The 23,660-nt window shown below is 34.4% G+C and overlaps 1 protein-coding gene across 1 annotated transcript in view; it reads right to left on the reverse strand.

The window, feature by feature from the left end:
- The window catches only part of LOC145268274 (uncharacterized), a 62,625-nt gene that overhangs the window by 26,926 nt on the left and 12,039 nt on the right, over positions 1 to 23,660 (reverse strand). The window contains exons 2-4 of the mRNA XM_080123649.1: positions 17,120 to 17,379; positions 11,373 to 11,460; positions 5,291 to 8,566 (exon numbers count right to left, since the gene is read on the reverse strand). Of these exons, the coding sequence (XP_079979775.1) occupies positions 7,881 to 8,566; positions 11,373 to 11,460; positions 17,120 to 17,379 (1,034 nt within the window). The 3' untranslated portion in view covers positions 5,291 to 7,880. The remainder of the gene's footprint in view (positions 1 to 5,290; positions 8,567 to 11,372; positions 11,461 to 17,119; positions 17,380 to 23,660) is intronic.

Below are 23,660 nucleotides of genomic sequence, written 5' to 3' on the forward strand. Positions count from 1 at the left end.
AATGATGATAGAAAAAGGACTGAATGATAGATAGAGATATTTAGTTTTATGACGCTATGGAGTGCTAATAAGTTTTAACAATGATGTTCTTAACATGATTTAAGAAGGACAAATGTCATCTTATGATCTACCGACGACAGTATGTCAAATTTTTTTGTAACAATGAGAGTTGAAAATTGAGTTGGATGCTTGAGCAGTTATACTTTGATTGCTGTTGGAAACAGATCGTAGCTGGGACCAGGTCGGAAAAGCTTTGGGAGATCAAGATGAACCAGTGCAATAGACGAACCCAGCCTCTACAGGATGTAAATAACCTTAGCATGTAGAAACATACCCCCTACCCCCACCCTGAGTCCAACTGACATATATGGGAAGCATCAGTGTCTGTGTTTTTCTTGTGTTTTGTTTTATATTTCTCTTTGTGGATCCATGTGTCCCGATCGACGATCACAAGTGTAAAAAAGATGATGACGACATGGCCAGAATAAGGATTGTTAAAGATGGACAAGAAATCCACGGCATACGACAAATTGCTTATGATTGACTATCAACAGTATGTGCCAGATTTTTTGTAACAATGAGAGTTGAAAATGGAGTTGGGCAGCAAGATGTCTGTTCACATTACACATGAATTTTTGCATATTAGAACAGTCAGGAAAGCAGGGGCCCAGGAGGGAATTCCAAAGTGCAGCAGTCCGAGGGAACAAAGCTATCCGAGTAGAAAGCTTTATTAATATTTCTCTTTAAATTTCAAATGCAAGTATGGTTTAATAATATTAAGGAAATATTGTCTTTTTCTTCTTTCCTCAAAATGGTATCTGGTGTAACGTAGTCCTTATGCACACGTTCACACAGGTCGAGTCCGTCACACGAAACAACAGACAGGGAATAACTCGACTCACTTTTTTTTCTGTTGAAACAAGAGACATTTATATCCATCTCTTTAACATGATCATCATGATCGGTCTGTGCATACGTTCTTCTTTTTATAATCTTTTTCTATTTTCTCACCGTGACGTTACTTTGCACACGGCTCGGTCATTTGCATACAGCTACCATACACACGTCCATGCTCTGTCACGCTGGTAAATATTATTTTAATAAATGATTAAAAAGAATGTCTCATTATTTATTTGCACCAGCTAAATTGAAGCGTGCTAAAAACTTGTTGCAAATAGCCATATCGTATGCGTTTGATTGCAAATTTAATAAACAAGCTTTCCCTACCTGATGTTGCCTGGTAATATATCTACACACAATTTGTTTTATGTTATTTATATTGATTGGACCATTGTTCTCATCTTGAGTGTTATTTGTGCAACGTTTCAGTCGGATTGGCCTTCGATCGTCCTCAGACATTTTAGTTGTTGTTTGGAAAAGAAAAGAGAAAAGTTACTGGCTCCGTAGATATTTTCGTATTCTTTGAGTTAGTCTATATTTTATGGTTATTGTTTCGTATTTGTGAAAAATTGGTTGACAAAGGGCAGGCAACTCTAATAAAGATTGGCATGGGATTATCTCCCTTCTACTGTCAAAAACTTTTAGGATGTACAATGTTTGTTTTTTGTACAGTTAGAGGCTCCCAAATGCTACTAATCTCTAGGCTTAGTCTGCTTAGAAATTTTTCTTGTATTTTTTTAGCATATGTGCTACCTCTTTGAGTAGCATAACTCTCCACCTTGCATACTTGTCAACCAACACCTGAGGACGGTCAAAGGCTAATTCAACTGAAACATTGCACAAATAACACTTGATATGAGAACAATAGTCTGATAAAGTAATATAAACAATCAGCCCTCATCTAAAAAAATTCAGAAGTACAATTTGTTTTGTTTTTCTTTAAAAAAAAAATGTAGTTTTTCTCTTTCTAAAATATTATTTTTTGTTTGCATAAACGAATATAAAGTTAAATTTCAATTTTAAGATATCAGCCATTTGAAAATAATTTCGATTCGGACAAAGTATTTTCCTAAGAAAATTAAATTGAATTACTTTTTATTTGCCTTAACAACATGCTTCAACGGCCCACAAGAAAAAACTGATGAAGCAGAATAAAATATTGATTTTGTAGGAAGAATGCTATCGGCATCAAGAATTAACGAAGAAGGTGACTTTACTTTATATATTAGACTAATGTTATTTCCTTGATAGGTTTAATTTTTATTAGTATCTATTATCAACTAGCAATGTTATGTTATGCTGGGGCAACATCGACTGGCCTTGCTGATAGTTAATTTAGGAAATCGACGATTATTATTAAAAACGTAAAATGTTAGATAATGAACATTATTATTGTTTTGTAACTGTTATGTAGAAAAAAGGTATGCAGAGAAAATGTTATTGAAACAAAGGAATGTTTAGTAAATTATTTTGGTTAAATTAGAAACAATAACAAGGAAAGAATATGGTGGACATAAACAGAGTGGGTTTTCAAACATATGTATAAAAACAATAAATTTGACCAGAAAACGTGACTTTTTCTATTTCCTCACTGTGACATATTGTGAGAAATTCCATATACAGTCGCTATCTTTCTTTTTGTTTAGCTGCCCACGCATTGTAGTGGTCGGCTGTCATTGGTTTAAATTTGAATGTGTCAGGTGATTCACTTGGCGCGCTTTTGTATCATGCTTTCTTTTCAGTCTACACAGAACTCGGCATTGGGATAGACTCAAACCCCAGCAGCTCCCACTGGAGAGAGCTAAGACAATTCCTTCATGAACACCAAACAGTTGATGAACGAGGAACCGCGTCTCTACAAGCAGAGACTACTTTATACTGCTGAAACCATCAAGATAAAGGATGACTTTCAAGAACTGTTCTTCATGTATATTTACCAAATATTGGATCTTATCTCAATTCATCTTGAGTCCAAAGTGGCTCACATTATGCCTAATTATAGGCGCCAACATTCCTGCCGAGTGTACTATGAACATTCATGGATCCTTCTGAGGAACAACGAACTAACATTCCAACAATAGGAATTCATACTAATGGCTCCAGGCGTATGGAAGCAGAACAGGCCACCGTTTTGCAAAAGGACAATACCAGAACCAATAAACTTTCATTGCTGTTACTTGTGAATAAATTTTGAGTTTGAAAGATATGGCTTTTGTATTTGTGGATTCTTTTGCTTCTGCCGAGAGGAAATTGGGATGTGAGAAATAATTTCTTACAATATATTTGTGTTGGGTCTTTGTGTGGTTGAGTGACGTAAGCACAAAGGAATAGTTACATATATACAAAGAGAGTTAGGAATTAAAATAGACCGAGCTAGAGAGAGAGAGAGAGAGAGAGAGAGAGAGAGAGCTAGACGGACGAAGAAAGTTTGGAGTGTTGAAGACAGGGCCTGTAATGGCCTTGTACAGGGGTGGAGCAGAGTCTAAGACAAGCGCGCAATCTTCCAAAAAGGAAACATAGTGAAATAAAATTTGTCTAAAATATAACCGAAGACTCCTGGTCGTTTCTTTGGAAAAATGTTCATTTCAGCTTTTGGCAGATTCATCAACCAAGATTCGGATGAACAAAGGTATAATTTCTTTAATGGTAAGATGCATAACCACCCAAACTGTGTTCCATCCCCTTTCTGTTATCCGTATTGTAAATGTCCTGTAACCCATGCCATACACACATTCACAAGGATTTATGAACATTAGACGACCCGAAGAAATTTCACTATATACATAGCTCATCATATACCCAATGTACTTTATATACAGCGCCTTACATATATATAGACCTCATACCCTCCATAACGTATCAGAAGCATTAGGTGTGTCAGAATTTTGGGTGAATTTTTGACACCCCTAACACAAAACTGCGATTAAACTAGAAAAAAAAAAAACTCGTAATTTCTCTTTTTAAAGTGGGTTGTTTTATTTTCTTTATGGAATATACTTCCAAAATAAACTATTAAAGTTCTTTAAAAATAATGGAAATATTATTTTTTATTTAAAAGAAAACAGCGTTTACAAAGTGCCTGCGCGCGTTCATGCAGCCATTGTTTTACGTAATGAAATGAATTGAATTTTACGAGTTAAATTTTTTTCAATTTTTTCACTTTAAAAATCTATCAAAATTTTTCTATTGGTTCAATTTTTACGATATTTTCAGGTTCAATGTGAAATTTTATGCTCTTTCCAATAAACCGAATATAATATTCTAGACAAGCGCTTTTTTTAATTCACTTTTAATTCAATTTTTAATTGAAACCTTATAATCTTGGTATATTGTCCGGAAAATTTTGTACAATTACGACAATTTTTTCTATTTCATTCAATGTTTCTTTTTTTTTTTTAGATATTTAAAAAAAAATCACTCTATAAAGACGAAATAAAATATATCAAATCAAAAACTCGTGTATTTCTTTGAGAGAAGAAAAAAAATCGAAAATCGTTGAGTGTTTTTTTTTAAGGCAAAAACTGATAAGTAAAATGTGATCATCTTTTTTTAACTACGGTAACCCATATTTTTTCACGCACAAGGCTTGCCGGCTCACGTGTATGTGTTGTTTTTACGTTTTATAGCTCTTTTATCCATCCGTATTTCGAAACAGGAAGAAACACCGGCTTGCTAACACCAGTTAATGCTTATGTAATGGCGGTATTTTCAAATGATTGCTTAAAAAAATTCTTTTATTTAAAAAATATATGGAATATAAAATATAAATATGGATAAATTCTCATAAATGAAGAATGGAAGTATCCATTGATTAGTATTTTATATAGGTAAGTGATTTTTTTGGAATTTATATTTATTATATTTAGATTAAATTAAAATTCGTGGAATTTCGTAAAGTCTTTTTTAAAGAAAACCGATTTTAATAAAATATTGTATATTTTTCGATAAAACCTTTAATTATTTTAAAGTTTGGTCCTTGCTCCTTTTATCGAAAAAAAATTAAGGTTTAAATTACATTATTCATATTGTTATAAGCTTCGAAAGATAGCGAGTCTAATTAATCATTCCTTTTTTAATGGCAACTTCTGACACGCCTACAGCAGCATTTTGTGAAAAATCCATGTTTGTATGCCCATGTTTGCATTCTGTGGAAAATCCACGTATGTATGCCCATATTTTAGTGTTAATGATATTTCGTTTGAAATAATACATTCATGTAAGGTTGAATTTAGCAAATATTGCCCTGTTACTCTCCTGAAAAATAATTGCGATTGTTAGAGAAATATTCTTTAAAGAAATAAAGCGAATATATTTCTACTTCATTTTATTTATTAAAAGTTTTAACAATTTAAATCTTTTTAAAACAATAAACATTCTTTTTTTTTCTTACCGTAAAATAAGTGTCAGCTAAATTCATTTATTTTTTTGAATAAATGAAGCATACGTTTTAGTCTTTTTATTTACTGCAACAATTTAACCCTTTGTGACCTGAATTATGACGTAGATGATTAAAACTATATTTAGTGTTAATTTTAGTTGGTAGAGAGCAATGATACTATAGTTGTTTTTAAACTGGAAAAATAGAGTTAAACTATTACTGAGAATTTTTGCATTTCGTAAACTTATCTTTATCATTTATGGTGCTTGAAAAAAGTGTGTTTATGACAACAAACGAACCCCTCCACACTCTGAGACAGATGGCGGTATACTGAATGTAAGCAATGGACAGTTTCAATCTGGAGGTATCTGGCATCTACCCAGATACTGAAATAATACGTACAAGGCGTGTTTGAATCAATTCCGAATTTATTTATGCCGTTATATTCATTTATTTACGACTGAACGAATTAGTTTAACCAGGCCATAAAGGGTTAACTGAAGTATCTCTTTCTGATTACCGTGATAATAATTGTCAACTAAATATTTGTGACAAATGAATCATAAAGTGTTTCCTACGAATGTTAAAAATCAGAAGCGTTTTCATCCAAATTGTTTCTTCATATTCCTGTCTTGGCATTTATAAAGTTCACATTACTTCAACTTACATTTTGTGTGTTCCAAAGTGTTTTTGTGCCCCTTCAAATTTTTGTGCCTTTTCCAATTTGACCTTGTGACCTCTGAAAATATCTCATACAGTATTCAACTCTGAGCGCGCAAAATCGATTTAATCACTTGTTATAAAAAATAAATAAATAAATAATAAAAATTGGCAACTAAATTTATTTTCCTTTTTAAATGAAACGGACGTTTTAACCTTTTAATTTTTTTTTCTTTAAATAAGTGTCCCTTTCTTATTACCGCGAGAAAAATTGTCAACTAAATATTCTGTAAAAAAAAAAAAAAAACATTTGTGTTTTCAATTTATTTATTTAAAATTGTAACTATTAGATGTGTATTAAAATCATATTAAAATAAAACAAATGCAAAATGTAGGTTTTAAAACTAGTTTAGTCGATGGAACGACGGAATATTATTTTGGAACAATTCATTTTAAAATGTAAAGTGAGTTTTTTTTTTCCTTTTTAACTTAGTGGCGCCAGTTAAATTTCACCCTTGCTATTTTTTCCATCTTTCTGCATAATTTACTGTTAATGATATTTCGTTTGAAATAATAGCATCTGTTTTGAACAGAGAAAAATTTGTTCAACAAATTAAACTTTTGATTACAGTTAAAAATTATATACACACTAAGAAGTAAATAACAAACAAGGGAGAGAATTACCAGTCAAAATGGTTCGAGGATCAACGATATCATTGAGAGCACTGTGCCTTGGAAATTGGTATTTCGTTTTAAATATAAGGTTTATCGTAAGCAAAAATTGTCTCTTTCTTCTCCCATTAAAATAATTATCATTGTCGGTTAAATATTTTCTTTAGTCTTTAAATAAACCAAACACGTCTTTTCTTTTTTTTTCTTTTTTTTTAATTGAAAATTAGATGTTTATGCACACGCGCTATTTAAAAAAAATAGTATTTTCAAGCTAAATTCAAGTTTTGCGGGTATACTTTTTCATTAAATTGTTAGGTGAAAATACAGAATAGTTACAAAACACTCTCCTCTCCCCGTGTTAAGAATGGGTTTCTAAATAATAACGTTATTACTTCAGCATGGTCCAATAAGTGCATAAGCGCCGAAAATTGTAAAAATGTATATCTTTTTACAGCAATAAATTCTCGATAGTATATTCTTAGAGTTTAGCTAATTTCACCCAGGGTCCGACAGGAATTATTTTAAAGGTAATACAATTGGAAAATTAAAAAAAAATATATATTTTGAGTTACCTACTCATTTTGAACTTATTTGTATAAAAACATCTTGATAGTTAAAACCAGATTTCAATCACTGATCGCCATGACAAATAACACCCTACCTACAACGTATCCTTCAAACAGTTCGGCTTAATATTCAGAGGCAACTTGAATTGGAACAAATACATCAAGAACATTGCCAAGGCTGCTGTAAAGAAAGTGGGCTCCCTCTACTATGCTAGAAAATTCTCACACCAGAGAGTATCTTATATCTTTACAAGGCCACAATTCACCCATGCATGGAATATTGTTACCACCTCTTGACTGGTGCATCTACCACTAGCTTCTCACTCTAAGACAGGGCACACAAAAAGTGTCGAATCTAATAGGTCCCACACTATAGGCCAAACTCAAAAATCGCTGCATCCTGTGAATATCAAGTGAATATGACGTCACATGGCTCTGAGAGAGAGGGTGTTAGCAACAAAGGTAATCTGGAGAAGCATGCAGCATATTTGGTCATTAAATGAAATGGGTTGACAACATATGATTAAAAAGTGATGACCACTGATCAGTGATTTGGGACGAAGATCAAGTGGAATAAATATCCTTTGTCTTCCATCAGCTTTGCCTCAAGTTATTAATTTTTAAAGCATAAATAAGTAGCTTTGATTTTAGGATGGTAAGCCCTCAGTCTGAAAGGATCAGATGCATACAGATAATATTGCAGATTAAACTTTCGATGCGTTATACTTTGCCTTCAAGTAAACAGCAAGATCCATTAGGTCACACGCTAATATGGCAGCAAAAGGGCAGATAAGCAAGATGATACCGACGTAACCCGTTGCTTTGGCTGAGATTCGGTTGTCCGGAACGCTTATCTTCTTTCGGATATAACGTGACGTCTTTTTCTTTTCAATCGTCAACTCTTTTTTAATCTCTTTTAATTGTTCAATTTGTTCCTCTTTGGTTAGTTTCTTGGCACACGGACATACGCACATAGGGACTGGAGTACTGGAATTTATTGTCGCATTTGTAGCATTAGATATTGCAACGGTAGTTCTACTAGTAGTGGTTGTTATGGTCACATTAATTGGTGTATTGGTTGTAACAATTTCCATTGTATCATCTGTCCAAGTATTACTTGTTGCTTCAGTTGTGACACTTTTAATTAGATCATCAGTTGTGACAGTATTAACTGTATCATCTGTCGAAATACCATTATCCAAAGTGGAAGCACTTTCTTCAGAAGCAAAAGCGGTTGGTGGAACAGTCACTTCCACAGTAGAAGTATCAAGAAGAGTTATGATTTCCGTTTCTGTTGAAGAACTCTGTGAGGAAGAATAAGATGGCATCAAAGTTTCTTGGGAGAATGTTGGTTCTGGGCTTTGAGTAGTTGTTTTTGATATGGTTATGACTAAGAAAAAAAAAGAAAGAGAGAGAAAAAAAGGAGAAATTAAGATATATCTCAGAAAACAATGTGAAAACACAAAAATCAAACAAAAAAATTATATTCAAACAATGTGAAAACACACAAGTAAAACAAAAATTATATTGAAACAATGTGAAAACACACAAATAAAACAAAAATTATATTCAAACAATGTGAAAACACACAAATAAAACAAAAATTATATTAATACAATGTGAAAACACACAAATAAGACAAAAATTATATTCAATGTGAAAACACTCAAATAAAACCAAAAATTATATTCAAACAATGTGAAAACACACAAATAAAACAAATAATCATATAAAACAAACATTATATTCAATGTGAAAACACTCAAATAAAACAAAAAAATTATACTCAAACAATGTGAAAACACACAAATAAAACAAAAATTATATTAAAAAATGTGAAAACACTCAAATAAAAAAATCATATTCAATGTGAAAACACACAAAAAAACAAAAAATTATATTCAATGTGAAAACACACAAATAAACAAAAATTATATTAACAATGTGAAAATACACAAATAAACAAAAATTATATTCAATGTGAAAACACACAAATAAAACAAAAATTATATTCAATGTGAAAATACACAAATAAAACAAAAAATTATATTCAATGTGAAAACACACAAATAAAACAAAAAATTATATTCAATGTGAAAATACACAAATAAAACAAAAAATTATATTCAATGTGAAAACACACAAATAAAACAAAAAATTATATTCAAGCAATGTGAAAACACACAAATAAAACAAAAAAATTATATTCAATGTGAAAACACACAAATAAACAAAAATTATATTCAATGTGAAAACACACAAATAAACAAAAATTATATTCAATGTGAAAACACACAAATAAACAAAAATTATATTCAATGTGAAAACACACAAATAAAACAAAAAATCATATAAAACAAACATTATATTCAATTTGAAAACACACAAATAAACAAAAAATTATACTCAAACAATGTGAAAACACACAAATAAAACAAAAATTATATTAAAAAATGTGAAAACACTCAAATAACACAAAAAATCATATTCAATGTGAAAACACACAAATAAAACAAAAAATTATATTCAATGTGAAAGCACATAAATAAACAAAAATTATATTCAATGTTAAAATACACGAATAAAACAAAGAATTATATTCAATGTGAAAACACACAAATAAACAAAAATTATATTAAAAAAATGTGAAAACACTCAAATAAAACAAAAAATTATATTCAATGTAAAAACATACCAATAAACAAAAAATTATATTCAATGTGAAAACACACAAATAAAACAAAAAATTATATTAAAACAATGTGAAAACACACAAATAAAACAAAATTATATTAAAACAATGTGAAAACACACAAATAAAGCAAAAAATCATATAAAACATACATTATATTCAATGTGAAAACACACAAATAAAACAAAAAATTATATTCAAACAATGTGGAAACACACAAATAAAACAAGAATTATATTAAAAAAATGTGAAAACACTCAAATAAAACAAAAAATCATATTCAATGTGAAAACACACAGATAAAAAAATTATATTCAATGTGAAAACACACAAGTAAAACAAAAAATTATATTCAATGCGAAAACACACAAATAAAACAAAAAATTATATTCAATGTGAAAACAAACAAGTAAAACAAAAAATTATATTCAATGTGAAAACACACAAATAAAAAAAAAAATTATATTCATATATATTGTAAGGATGAAAAAAATGGCCTCGATTTAAATTGTAGAATAGAAATAGATTTAGCACATGCACAAGCCGATTTCTACAGAGTCTTCAATTATGAAAGAGAATTTAACTATATAAGGATGAAAAGACAAAACTATAACTAAAATTTTGTAAATTAGAAAACGGGGATCCTCAGCTGCTTACCATTTAGCTGTTTCGGAGATTTAAAAACAGGACAAGCTTTTGGGCTTGACCTTTACTCCTGATCTGAAATGGAACACATACATTAAATCCATTGCCAAGGCCGCTGGAAAGATGGTGGGATACTTCTATCGATCCAGTAAATATCTCACTGCTGATGGAATTTTTTATTTATATAAGAGCCAGGTATGTCCAAGGATGGAGTACTGTTGCCATATCTGGGTAAGAGCTGTGAGAAAGGACTTATCCTGCCTTGATAGAGTTCAAAATGGACTTCATAGCCTCATAGGGGATGTCCTTTTCTCTTCCCTGCAACTCTTTCTTACAGAAGAGATGTTGCATGTCTCTGATGTATCGTTATTTTCATGGTAAGTGCTCGACTGAGCTCCAATCTATGGTCCCCCCTCGCCAAACTTTCACAAAAAACACCCATCTAGCAGAAAACACTATCAATAATTCCCCCCCACTCTTTATCTGTACCTAAACCTAAACGTAGATTCCATGAACAAAGCTTCTTTTTTAGAACTGCACACCTACGGAATTGTCTTCCGTTTTCCTGCTTTCCAGCTGACTACAATATGGTTGTCTTCAAGTCTAACATAATATTTGATGAGCCGTTTCATATAAGTTAACAAATTTACCAAATTTCCATTACTAACGAGTACTATATTGTCCAATTGTCTACTGTACACTCGTTAACCCTTATCCTTGAGTGGCCGCTTGGCCTTGATAAGTGGTGATGCCTATGTAAAAAAAAAAGAAAAAAAAAGGACAGCTGTTATATATATATTACAAATTAGATTTGTTAATGAAAGATTTCAGAAAGAATTTCAAAGTTTTATATACATACCTAAATAGTCAATTTTGTTTCTTCCAACATAAATTTTTTTCTCTGTGGTCTGATATAGAGATCCATCATCCAAGTTCTCAATGGTAATCTATGTTAACACAAAACAGGGAATCATGAATTTGAGTTGCTAATCATAAAATAAGTAAATGACACACAAGACAATTTACAGGATTGTTGGAAGGACATGTTGCTTAAATCACTCCTCCTGCTTTTGTTTTTTACTATTTAATAAACCAAAAATAGGCACTCTCATTATTAAAAGGCAGCAGTACTTGAAAATAAAAGGCACAAAACCCTATAGGACATAGATATACAAACGAATATGCCCATCCAAGCAAGAAGACTGGATGTCATAATAGTTAACAAGAAGGAAAAGTTCTGCCTGATTTTCCATTCCTGCAGACGGCAGAGTGAAGATCAAAGAGACAGAGAAGCAGAGCAAATACACGGAACTGGCCAGAGTGCTGAAAGAGAAATGGAAGATGAAGAAAGTTAACATAACACCAATAATAGTAGGAGTACTAGGAGCAATACCAAAAAAACTTTTAAAAAAAAATAGAATGGGAGAGATTGGAATCAGAGAATTGACTGAGAAGATACAATGGATAACAATAATGAAAACGGCTGAAATATTAAGGAAAACTCTTGAATGCGGAGACTAATACATATGATTCATAGGCATTAGCTAGGCATATAAAAACTGCTACAGAGGTAAAACACAAAGAAAGACCATATGGAATCATGAAAATTTCCCAAAGTGATAAAACTTTAACGATTTGAAATAATCTTTTTTCCTCAACTGCTTGCATACACGATCTTTCTACAGACTTGAATTGCACACATTTGGGATTTTTAATTTGGATCTGTTTGTCAACATTATTAATCTGACTTCTTATGAGAACATTGACTCTTATGATCATTTCGTCTTGGAAATACATAACCACTCCATGTCCTTTCATTTGGAATTTTAATTTTTAATTTTTAATTCACATTTTTTATTTTTTATTTCTTTTCGCCCATTTCATGAACTCTTTGCATTAAAACTTTTTTTGCATTTATGACTAGTTTTCAGATAATGCAGTTTCAATTTATGCAAGTATCAGCAAATTCATACCTATATATATATATATATATATATATATATATATATATATATATATATATATATATATATATATATTTTCCCTAAATCTCTTGCCTTGATGGAGGGGAGACTAAAACTTGCTGCTATGATTTCAAATGATCTGAAATAACAGCAAAGGGAGACTTGATTCCAAATATTTCTGATATGTTATATCTACTTTCTTGTGAAAATAGAGTACGATTATGAATATCTCCAGTATCAAATAATCTTTATACATTGTGATATTTACTTTAGGTATGAAAATCAAAAAGTGGAGATATAACATATGTGAAATATTTGGAATCAAGTCTCGCCTTGCCATTTTTTCAGATCATTTGAAACCATAGTAGCAAGTTTTAGTCTCCCCTCCATCAAGGCCAGAGGTTTTGGGGAAATATCAGATATTTTGTAATTCATATGCAAAACTAGGAAAACAAATGACTATGACTGAAGTATTGGTAACAGTGCAGTATCTTTCTACCGACAAAAAATCTTTTAAAATTACCACTATTACAGTTTTCTGAGGGTGCTGAAAACGAAAACAACAATTAAAATTCCAGGAAACGAGTAATTTCAATGATATGATTAAATTATAGTTTTAAAAAGTGGAGGATCACTTTTCTATATTAATTTAAAGTAAAATAAACACCGATTTTATAGCCAAAGTTTCCATTAAGTGGGTACTCATTTTACATAAAATTAATATAGAAAAGTGATCCCCCACTTCTTAAAACAATAATGTGCAACCTTAAGTATACTGTACACACAATAACCCTTATCCCCGAGTGGCTTTCAGGCCTTGATAAGAGGTGACTATCATGTAAAAAAAAAAAAAAAAAAAATATAAGACATCCAGATATAAACTAGGTCACTTTCCCACACAAAGAAAAGCTCTATTCTTTCCAAAAAACGAACAGAGAAAGGGGTGAATTACAGGTTGAGTATAACTTTGCCCGATAAAGGTGCAAATATTGGCTGCATGAATAACAAAGAATCTGCTTGGATAACTAGCAAACTCAGAACCACGTGAATACATAAAAGCATATGGTGACATAAATTCCATGCAATAGCCTGACGAATCTTCACAAGAATGAAATGCGGAACATTCTGTATAGCTTAATTGCCATATATATTTTCAAAACTTACTTTATATATAATACACGAGGTTGACTACAGGGTGTCCATAAAGTCTCCTTTTGTTTTAATCAGTTTTTATTGACGATATGGTTAAGGATAAAATTTTGTATTTCAGATATTTTCTCAAACGCTTTTTAAAAAATTGCTAAACATTAATTGAAACAAAACAAATGTAGTAGTCAATATAACTATTTTATTAATAATAAACCTTTTTTAATTGTAAAAAAACTTTACAGATATCATGTATATATATATATATATATATATATATATATATATATATATATATATATGTATGTGAGCGATGGGACGATTCCAATATTTTTCCCAATTCCGATGCAATTACCAATTCTGTACTAAATTTCCCGATTCCGATACAATTATCAATTCCAATTCCAATTCCGATTCTTTATAAATCTCTAAATATTTAACTATAAAGTTGTTATTTTGTCAGGATTACAGTAAAAACACATGTAAAATGTGCATATATTTTCTCAAAATATAAAAAACACACTTGTGGGGTGATTTATAGCTTTTAGCTTTACTGGTAGGTTAAAATTAATAAATATTTATTATTTCATTATTACTACCAGCAGTGAAAGATTTTGCTTCAAGCAAAATCAAATAAAATAAACGATAAATAAAGGAATCGCTGTTGGCATTGGAAAATTGGTACACATTTTTCCAATTCTGATACCACTAAAAGTTCTGATTTTTCTGATTCCCGATGCCATTTTCGATTAATCGTCCCATATATATACCTATTTACTATGCCTCCCCACGGGACAGAATTAGACACCAGGGTCGTTTTTTAACGTGGAGAAAAGGTACAAAAATAAAAATTGTCTCAGTCGTGAAGGATTTCTCCTCCACCGAAAGAGAACAAGAAATAGAAGTGCAGCATCTGAAGAACAGATACTACACTTTGATCTTGTCCCGAAGGCCAATTGTGACAAAAAAAAAAAAACAGGACATTCAATTGTTTTTCTGAGACCCTAGTGTTTTGATGTGATGTTTTGAATATAATAAACTAGTTATGACCAAAGTTTCATTTCATTTGGACAAAACACTAAAAAACGGGGCCTAATTAGAGTTGGGGCCCGTTTTTTTGGGTCATTCTGTTTAAAGCTGATCATCTACGTGTGTGTCTGGTCACGAATAGGCTCCTATATGGTTGACTATTATAGAAAGCTGCTCACATATAATGATAGAAGATATATCGAGACACAGGAATGGGTATGTTTGATCTGGCATAATTATTCATTAAAATTGTGGGGTCTGCGTAAAAATTAAAAAAAAACGTTTACAAGTGTTTTTGATATAGATGTACATAATAATACTTTGATAAGTATGTTTTAACTTAAATAGGGATGGTATAATAAAATTGTGGGGTCTGCGTTCGTGCCTGGCATCCATAGAATGGAAATAGGCACAAACTTTAATAAAGACTTTTCATATCTATCTGCATAAGTATACTTTGATAATTATGTTTCAGTTTGAAGAAATATGATATAATAAAATTATGGGGTGTTTGTTCGTGCCTGACCTCCATAGAATGGAAATATGTCATAAAATTTAACAAGGTTTTTTAATATAGATCCACAGAATATTGTGATAAGTGTTTCAGTATGAGCAGGTATGGTATAATAAATTATGGGGTTTATCTATTTTATTTTTACTTTCATCATATTTTGCTTTGGTTTTGATACCCCCAAATTCAAAGCTATTTCTTTACAACCCTTCCTTTTCATTACCTATCATACTTTCATAAATCAGAGTCCATTTTCTGTAGGCTGTTTTTGAACCCAGTCAACGACGAGTACTTCTGCTAGTATATATATATATATATATATATATATATATATATATATATAAGGTGACTCAAAAAAAACAAAAGCTAAATGGAGGTCATCTAGAACATATGCTGCAGAATGGAGAAAAAAAAAGGCCAAAGACCATAGTGTTTTGATGTGATGTTTTGAATATAATAAAGTAGTTATGGCCAAAGTTTCATTTCATTTGGACAAAACACAAAAAACCTAATTAGAGTTGGGGCCCGTTTTTTGGGGGTCACCCAAATCTAATCAGGCCCCGTTTCTTAGTGTTTTGTCCGAATGAAATGAAACTTTGGTCATAACTAGTTTATTATATTCAAAACATCACATCAAAATACTAGGGTCTTTGGCCTTTTTTTCTCCGTTCCACAGCATATGTTCTAGATTGCCTCCATTTAGCTCTGTGCATTTCTTGAGGCGCAGCACGAAGTTGTCCATGACGTTCTTACAGACCGAATTGGTAATGGCTCTCATTTCTTCCCTGATGGCTTCTTTTAGTTCTATGATGGTTCTGAGTTTCCCTGCGTAAACTCTGTCCTTAAGATAGCCCCAAAGAAAAAAATCGGGTGGTGGGGGAGCTTAGGTCCGGGCTATGGGGGTGCCCACCTAAAATTTTGTCTTGAGACAGATCACTCGGCCTCCGAAGTTCTTTTTCAGCCAATCTCGAGACAGATTTGAGGTGTGAGAACTTGCTCCTTGCTGCTAGAACCAGAAATTGCTCATGAGTGAAGGGTAGATGGTCTGGAGCTCACTCTTGAAGGTTTTGAGGACCTCCACATCCCGCTCCTTGGTGACTGTCACTGCTGCGCCAGATTCTTCGATGAAGATTGGTCCGATGATGCCTCTGGCCGAAATTGCAGCCCACACCATGCACTTAGGAGAGTGCAGGTGCTTGGTAGTCTGGAGAACCCCCAGAAGACATTTGTCTTGGAGTTCGCCTTTCCATCGAGATGGAAGTGGGCTTCATCTGAGGTCCAAAAGAGGTTAGGAAACTTGGTGTCTCCTCGATCTTCTCGAGCATCTTGACTGCCATAGCCCTCCTCTGTTTCTTGTCTGAGGCTGTAAGAGTCTGCAGCGTCTGTATTCTGTATGGGTAAGCCCTGATACCGTTCACCAGCACTCTCCTGCAAGTCTCACGGGACATACCGAGGGACTGACTTCGCTTACGCACAGAGCGTTTTGGACTGTGCTGGAGAGACTCTCTCACTCTTTTGACCAGCTCGGCTGTTCGCTTCTTGGGACGTCCCGAGTGGCTTGGATGGTTCTCTCTGGCATCGTTGAGGTTCTCCACGGTCTCATACTTCTCGAAGTGGTCCACCCAGTTCTGAATTCTGCTTTTGGATGGAGCCTTTTCACATTCGAACTGATGCATGAAACTGTCCTGGGTTTTCTTAAATGAGCCTGTTTGTAGTAAATTTTAACACAGTGTATTCTTTGTCCCAGTTCCCACTTGTTAATTCTACCATGTCCTGTAAAATAAGGGCAATCAGTGAATAAATAATGGAGATATCACATAAAGTGTACACGGGGCCCGTTTTTTTGGTCACCCTCTGTGTGTGTGCGTGTGTATATATATATATATATATATACATGCACATTTCATAATGGAGAAAATGATGACGAAATACGCGGATTAAAGAAATGTGGCTTACGTTAGTCGCAACCCATATTGGTCCAGGTCTTTTGTCATTGTTCCACATGGTTATTTTCTTCAGATGACCAACATCTTTAGTTAAAGCAAAAAAAATGTCGGTGACATTAAACTTAAAGCGACCCTTTGTCCAGTCAAGATTGATCGTATTTGAGTTTCCTTTCACACCATTAAGTATCATTCGTTGGTCGGCGATGGACTCAGCAATTCGCACGTGGCTCGTCACGCAAATTATTTTCCAGGAAATTGTATCTGAAGTATCTGAAAAAAGATTAGAAAAAAAAAAAGAATTAGAAAAATACCAGAACTACCGAAATTTAAAGTCTCTTATACCTCTCTGGCCATGTGTTTTGTTTGGGGTAAATAAATGTATTAAAAAAATGTTGCTTCTAACTTTTCCAGTACTAATCTAATATTTCTGGTTGTTTGTGCTGTTTGTCTTGCATTCAGAAACTGAGTCTGGCTATAGGGATGTTTTTCTTCTTCTTTTTTTTTTTACACCGGCATCACCACATTATCAAGGCCAAGACGCCACTCGAGGATAAGGGTAAAAGAGTGTACAGTAGAAATTGGACAATATAGTAACCAATTCGGTAAATTTTTTAACTTATATGAAACGGCTCATCAAGAACTTGTTTACGTTAGACTTGAAGACAACCATATTGTAGTCAGCCGGAAAGCAGGAAAACGGAAGACAATTCCACAGGCGTGCAGTTCTAGGAAAGAAGCTTTGTTCATGGAATCTACGTTTAGGTTTAAGCACAGATAAAGAGTGGGGGGAAATTATTGATATTGTTTTCAGCTAAATGAGTGTTTCTATTGAAAGTTTGGCGAGGGGGGACCATAGACTAAAGCTCAGTTGAACACTTTGGATGAAAATAACGATAAAGCAGAGATAAACTCGCAACATCGCTTCTGTGAGATAGAGCTTGCAGGGAAGAGAAAAGGACATCTCCTACAAGGCTACAAAGTCTATTTTGAACTCTATCAAGGCAAGATAAGTCCTTTCTAGCAGCTCCTGCCCAGATGTGGCAACAGTATTCCATCCTTGGACGTACCTGGCTCTTATATAGATAGAGAAATGCATCAGCAGTGAGATATCTACTGGATCGATAGAAAGATCCCACCTTTTTTCCAGCGGCCTTGGCAACAGATTTGATGTACGTGTTCCACTTAAGGTCAGGAGTAACGATTAAGCCCAGAAGCTTACAAAACTTGAGGCCTCCTGAAGACGAGAGCCATTCATTTCAATTGATGCCAGATGGGGATCAGTGTTGATGATGTAAAGAGAGAAGATTGGTTTTAAATGCATTAAAAGTAACCAACCACTCCTTTCTCCATTGTACCACGTGCTCAAGATCAGAGGAGAGAAAATTGGAGAGAACTTGGTCATTTACGGTCTTAGATGTGCTACCATAAATGGTAGTCATCAGCATAAATGCCTACAAATAATGTAAGGATGTGATTTGGAAGATCATTAATGCAGATCAGGAAAAAAATTGGGCCCAGGATGAACCCCTGAGGGACTCCAGCATTAATACTGTGAGCTTCTGATTTTGCCCCTCAACTACTACTCTTATGAACCTATCAGAGAGAAATGATTTAATAATTAAGATATTTCCAGCTTTACCATAGCTAGAGATCTTGTGAGGCCCCACCAGAAGCTACTACATGGTCCAGAATCCATTCACTAAATGGCAATATAGCAACCACAGTACTTTGCACCTGCTTATAGGACAGCCTCTTTAGTGATTAATCCAAGGTTCGGGTCCCTGACTATCAGGCGGACAACGTAAGCCAGATAAAACGTTTGCCTCCAGCACCCTTGCTTGCAGCTTTAGCTTTAAAAGAAAACTGGAAAGAGATAACCTTGGTATGTTTGGGGTTTTATATTATGTGCGAAATCGTAACATGTGAGGTTAATATTCCATCGTTTTCTGTCTGTAAATATTCTAACTTTTGGGCATTGCTAGTAAGAAATAATGTCTTTTTTCTTGTGTAATATATGGTGATACGGAGTTATTCCCCTTCACCAATAACTTTAATCGTGTTGACTTAGCGTGTATTATCTTCCCCTTGTCTATACGCTCTTCAGTAGAGAACTATATTCTAAAGAAAACAGTCCTGTATATATTTTATCGTGTATTAAAGCCTTCCGTTTTTAAGGTTATTTTTGTCTTTTTCTCTACTCACTTCAATTTAATACATGATAAAATATTAAATATATATAACTACGAAAGCATGAAGATGGACAAATTCTTAAAACCTGACAAACTGGATACACTTCCTAACAGCGCTTCCTCTACGAAAATATTCAACCACTGGTATCAGACTTTTTCGGCTTTGATGAGGAGAACTGAAATACGGGATGATATCGATAAACTAGACCTGCTGGTTACGTACATTTCCTCGGATGTCTATGAATATGTAGCGGAGCAACAAACCTACGAGGCAGCAATAAATCAACTCAGGGAATTATACGTTAAACCCATCAACGAAATTTTCGCCAGACACATGCTGTCAACTCGCACACAAAAAGAGGGAGAAACCATTGACGAGTACGTACAAGAATTACGACTTCTGTCAAAAGAATATAATTTTAAAGCAGTTGATGCGACACAAAACCGGGATGATAGTGTAAGAGACACTTTTATTACCGGTCTACGATCGAACACCATCAGACAACGGTTATTGAAAAACAGGACTCTTGACCTAGATACTGCCATTGACCAAGCTAGGGCACTCGACACAGCTCAGAAAAACTGTGAATCTTATTCGCGCTATTTTCCACCAGTCAGTGCTTCTACAACCGAGAATGGGAACATTTCAACGATGGAAAATTGTGCCGCGCTCCCCAACACAAAATCACGGTGTTATTTCTGCAACGGACCACATCACGATCGCCAATTCTGCCCAGCTAAGGAAAGCATGTGTCGCCGATGTAACAAAATCGGCCATTACGCGAAAGTCTGTTGGTCCAGGCTTCAATACATTCGTCAACTGAAACACACAGACTTGCTACTATTACAAACAACAATAAGTCTGCACCCGTAACAGTAGCTTCAGATTCAACGGCAGCTTTTTCTCTTTGTTCCTCTTCATCGATACTAAGGCAAGCATAATACATAATGATTGGAAAAAATGAAGCTGCGGCATTAATGGACACCGGGAGCTCTGGATCTTTCATTTCGCTCAACTACGCGAAAAGAAATAAATTAAAAATAAAACCCGCTTCAGGATCCGTCTCCATGGCCTCTTCACCACTGAACTACCAAATCTTTACTACTTTACTACTATCTTTGCAGTGATGTCATTCTTGGTCAGGATTTCATGAGACAACATTCTGGAGTCTTGTTCGCTTTCGGTGGTCCTAGGAAAGATCTTGTCGTGCCTAACCCTACTGCATGCAGCGTACTATCAGCTTAAGTAGACAGTCCCCCACTTCTTTCAAACCTTGCACCTAACTGCAAACCCATTGCTACTAGATCTAGGAGATTCGGAGGCAATGAAAGAAACTTTATCGAATCCGAAATAAATACGATGCTTCAGGAGGGAGTAATTGAAGAGAGTACATCTCTGTGGAGAGCTCAAGTTCTTATTGTCTCAAATGAACGACAAAGAAAAAGACTGGTGGTTGATTACAGCCAAACAATCAATAGATTTACAAAACTAGATGCTTACCCCTTACCTAGAATGGATGACTTGGCGTGGGAAATCTCCCGATATAAACTATACACATCACTAGACTTAAAAAGCGCCTATCATCAGATACCTATTCAGGAGGAAGAAAAACCGTATACGGCTTTTGAAGCTAACGGGAAATTATACCAATTTTGTAGAGTACCATTTGGAGTCACGAATGGAGTGGCCTGCTTCCAAAGAACCATAGATAATCTAGTAAAACAAAACGGCCTCCTTGGTACCTATGTGTATGTAGACAACATAGTAGTGGTAGGAATGACCCAGCAGGAACATGATAAGAACCTCACGAAATTCAGGGAGGTAGCTCGGCTACACAACCTGACCTTCAATGAAAATAAATCTGTTATATCAACAGAATCTATTGATTTTCTGGGCTACACAATATCTCAGGGTAAAATAAAACCTGACGCAGAAAGACTACAGCCACTGAAGGAACTGCCAACGCCAAGAGATAAAGCGGCACTACGGCGAGTTGTCGGGTTGTTTTCATACTACTCTCAGTGGATTCCCAAATTTTCAGACAAGATCAGACCCTTGATTATAGCTGACTCCTTCCCCTTGAAGCAAAATGTTGTGAAGGCATTCAAGGACCTCAAAGAAGAGATCAAGGGTGCCTTACTACACTTCATCGATGAGAATATCCCACTGGTAGTGGAAACAGACGCCTCTGATACAGCCGTTGCGGCTACATTGAACCAAGCCGGTCGTCCTATGGCTTTCTTCTCACGTACACTAACACCCACTGAGCGTAAACATGCCTCAGTCGAGAAAGAGGCTTGCGCCATAGTCGAAGCTGTCAAAAAATGGTCCCACTATTTATCTACTCGACATTTTACAATTGTCACCGATCAACAAGCAGTGCATTACATGTTCCACTCAGAGAGACTAGGTAAAATTAAAAACAATAAGATCCAAAGATGGAGGATGGAGCTGGGGTGTTATGACTACGACATAATGTACCGCCCAGGCAAGAATAACATCCCTGCTGACAGACTATCAAGAGCACATTGTGGAGTTGTCGTTAGCAGAGAAAAACTATTCGACCTCCATACTCGACTCTGTCATCCAGGCATCACCAGACTAACTCACTTCATAAAAATTAGAAACCTGCCATACTCGATAGAAGAGGTTAAAAAGGTATGTGCTGAGTGTCCTGTATGTGCCCGTTGGAAACCTCGTTTCCACACACCAGACGCAGCAAAACTAATTAAGGCCACACAACCAATGGAACGACTCAGCATGGACTTCAAAGGACCCTTACCTTCCAACAATCGATATATGTTGGTAGTGATTGACGAATATTCGCGCTTCCCATTCGCCTTTGCAGAGACGAGCATGACGAATGGTGAGAGCATCCGCCCGTCAGCAGAGGATGAGGATCCTGCATTAACCCAGGAACCTGAATAGTTGAGACGGTCTACACGAGAGCGTCGCAAACCAGTACGATATGATGAAATCTAAATCTTTTAAGGATGGGAGAATGTAATGGCGATACGGAGTTATTCCCCCTTCACCAATAACTTTAATCGTGTTGACTTAGCGTGTATTATCTCCCCCTTGTCTATACGCTCTTCAGTAGAGAACTATATTCTAAAGAAAACAGTCCTGTATATATTTTATCGTGTATTAAAGCCTTCCGTTTTTAAGGTTATTTCTGTCTTTTTCTCTACTCACTTCACCTCGCTGAGAATAAAATTAATCAATACTTGTATTATTTTTACAATCATTTTTATATTTCGCAGATTTTTGTTTGCCTTTTCTCCATGTGTGAGCCTTCATCCTTGTCACTGTGTCTTACATATGCATATCACTTTCCTAACTAGAATCTTCAATGGCCATACATAATACTACATTCACTCTAGGGGTTGTCCTACTTAAGATTCATAAATCGATTTAAAAAAAAAATAAATATAAACATAAATAAATAAATCATTTTAATTAAAATAATTTCATTAGGGTGGGGTGGGGAAAAACAAAAAATACAAATGGATGTTAGTAAGATCCCTCCAACCCTTTCTAAATGGTAGACCACTCACTGTTTTCCGGCTTGATGGGATCCAAAAACAAGAAGGTCGATTTCTAAGTCCTGAAATCTAGATGGGAAAAGAATAAAAGGAGTTGGGGAGTATGTGATGTTCTTCCAAGATGAATGTGGCGTAGGTCAGGGGCGAAAAGAAAAAATGGGGAGCAGGCGTTTTGGAGGTTTTCTGTCGGTTGGGGTGGGGGACATTCACTCGCCTAGCTAAGAAACTAAAAAGGCTTACCTTAAAGAGTCTGGGGTTTGACAGGAATGTTTAAAGGAGCTTAGTTGATTGTTTGAGGTTTTGCACACGTTTCTACAAAACATATAATTATACGGGGAGGGGGGACAGTACACTAAAGCGCTGATGCTTAAAATTTCAAGATATTTTAGGGAACAACAATAATCATCTGATTTACACGTAAATTAAATGAGGATAAGTTTTTTCTACAGTTAGTGGGATTATGCGCACACTATCTAGTTGATTATCCTTTTTTAATTTCGTGCTGCTGAAGATACAATATGACGGCCGACCGCATTATATTCTTTAATGGATTCAGAAACGGTTTCTTGCCAGCTATAGTCATGGTGACCAATGAAGTTTCAAATAAATTCTTTTTTAGAAGTGATTGTCTGATGATTATTGTCAGGATTAATTTTAAGTTTGGACGATGGCTACATCAGTGGCAACGTTCTAGAATATTCTAGGCTCTGTCATTTTTAAAACGTAACATGTGGCCGCAGCTGAGATTGAACTCACTACACGAGTTTGTAATGTAATTCAAGTCTTGTCCATAGCTGAATACTTGATGCTTCACCA

Source organism: Euprymna scolopes, chromosome 4, assembly GCF_053919585.1.
Source record: "Euprymna scolopes isolate OS-2025 chromosome 4, ASM5391958v1, whole genome shotgun sequence".
NCBI classification, from domain to species: domain Eukaryota; kingdom Metazoa; phylum Mollusca; class Cephalopoda; order Sepiida; family Sepiolidae; genus Euprymna; species Euprymna scolopes.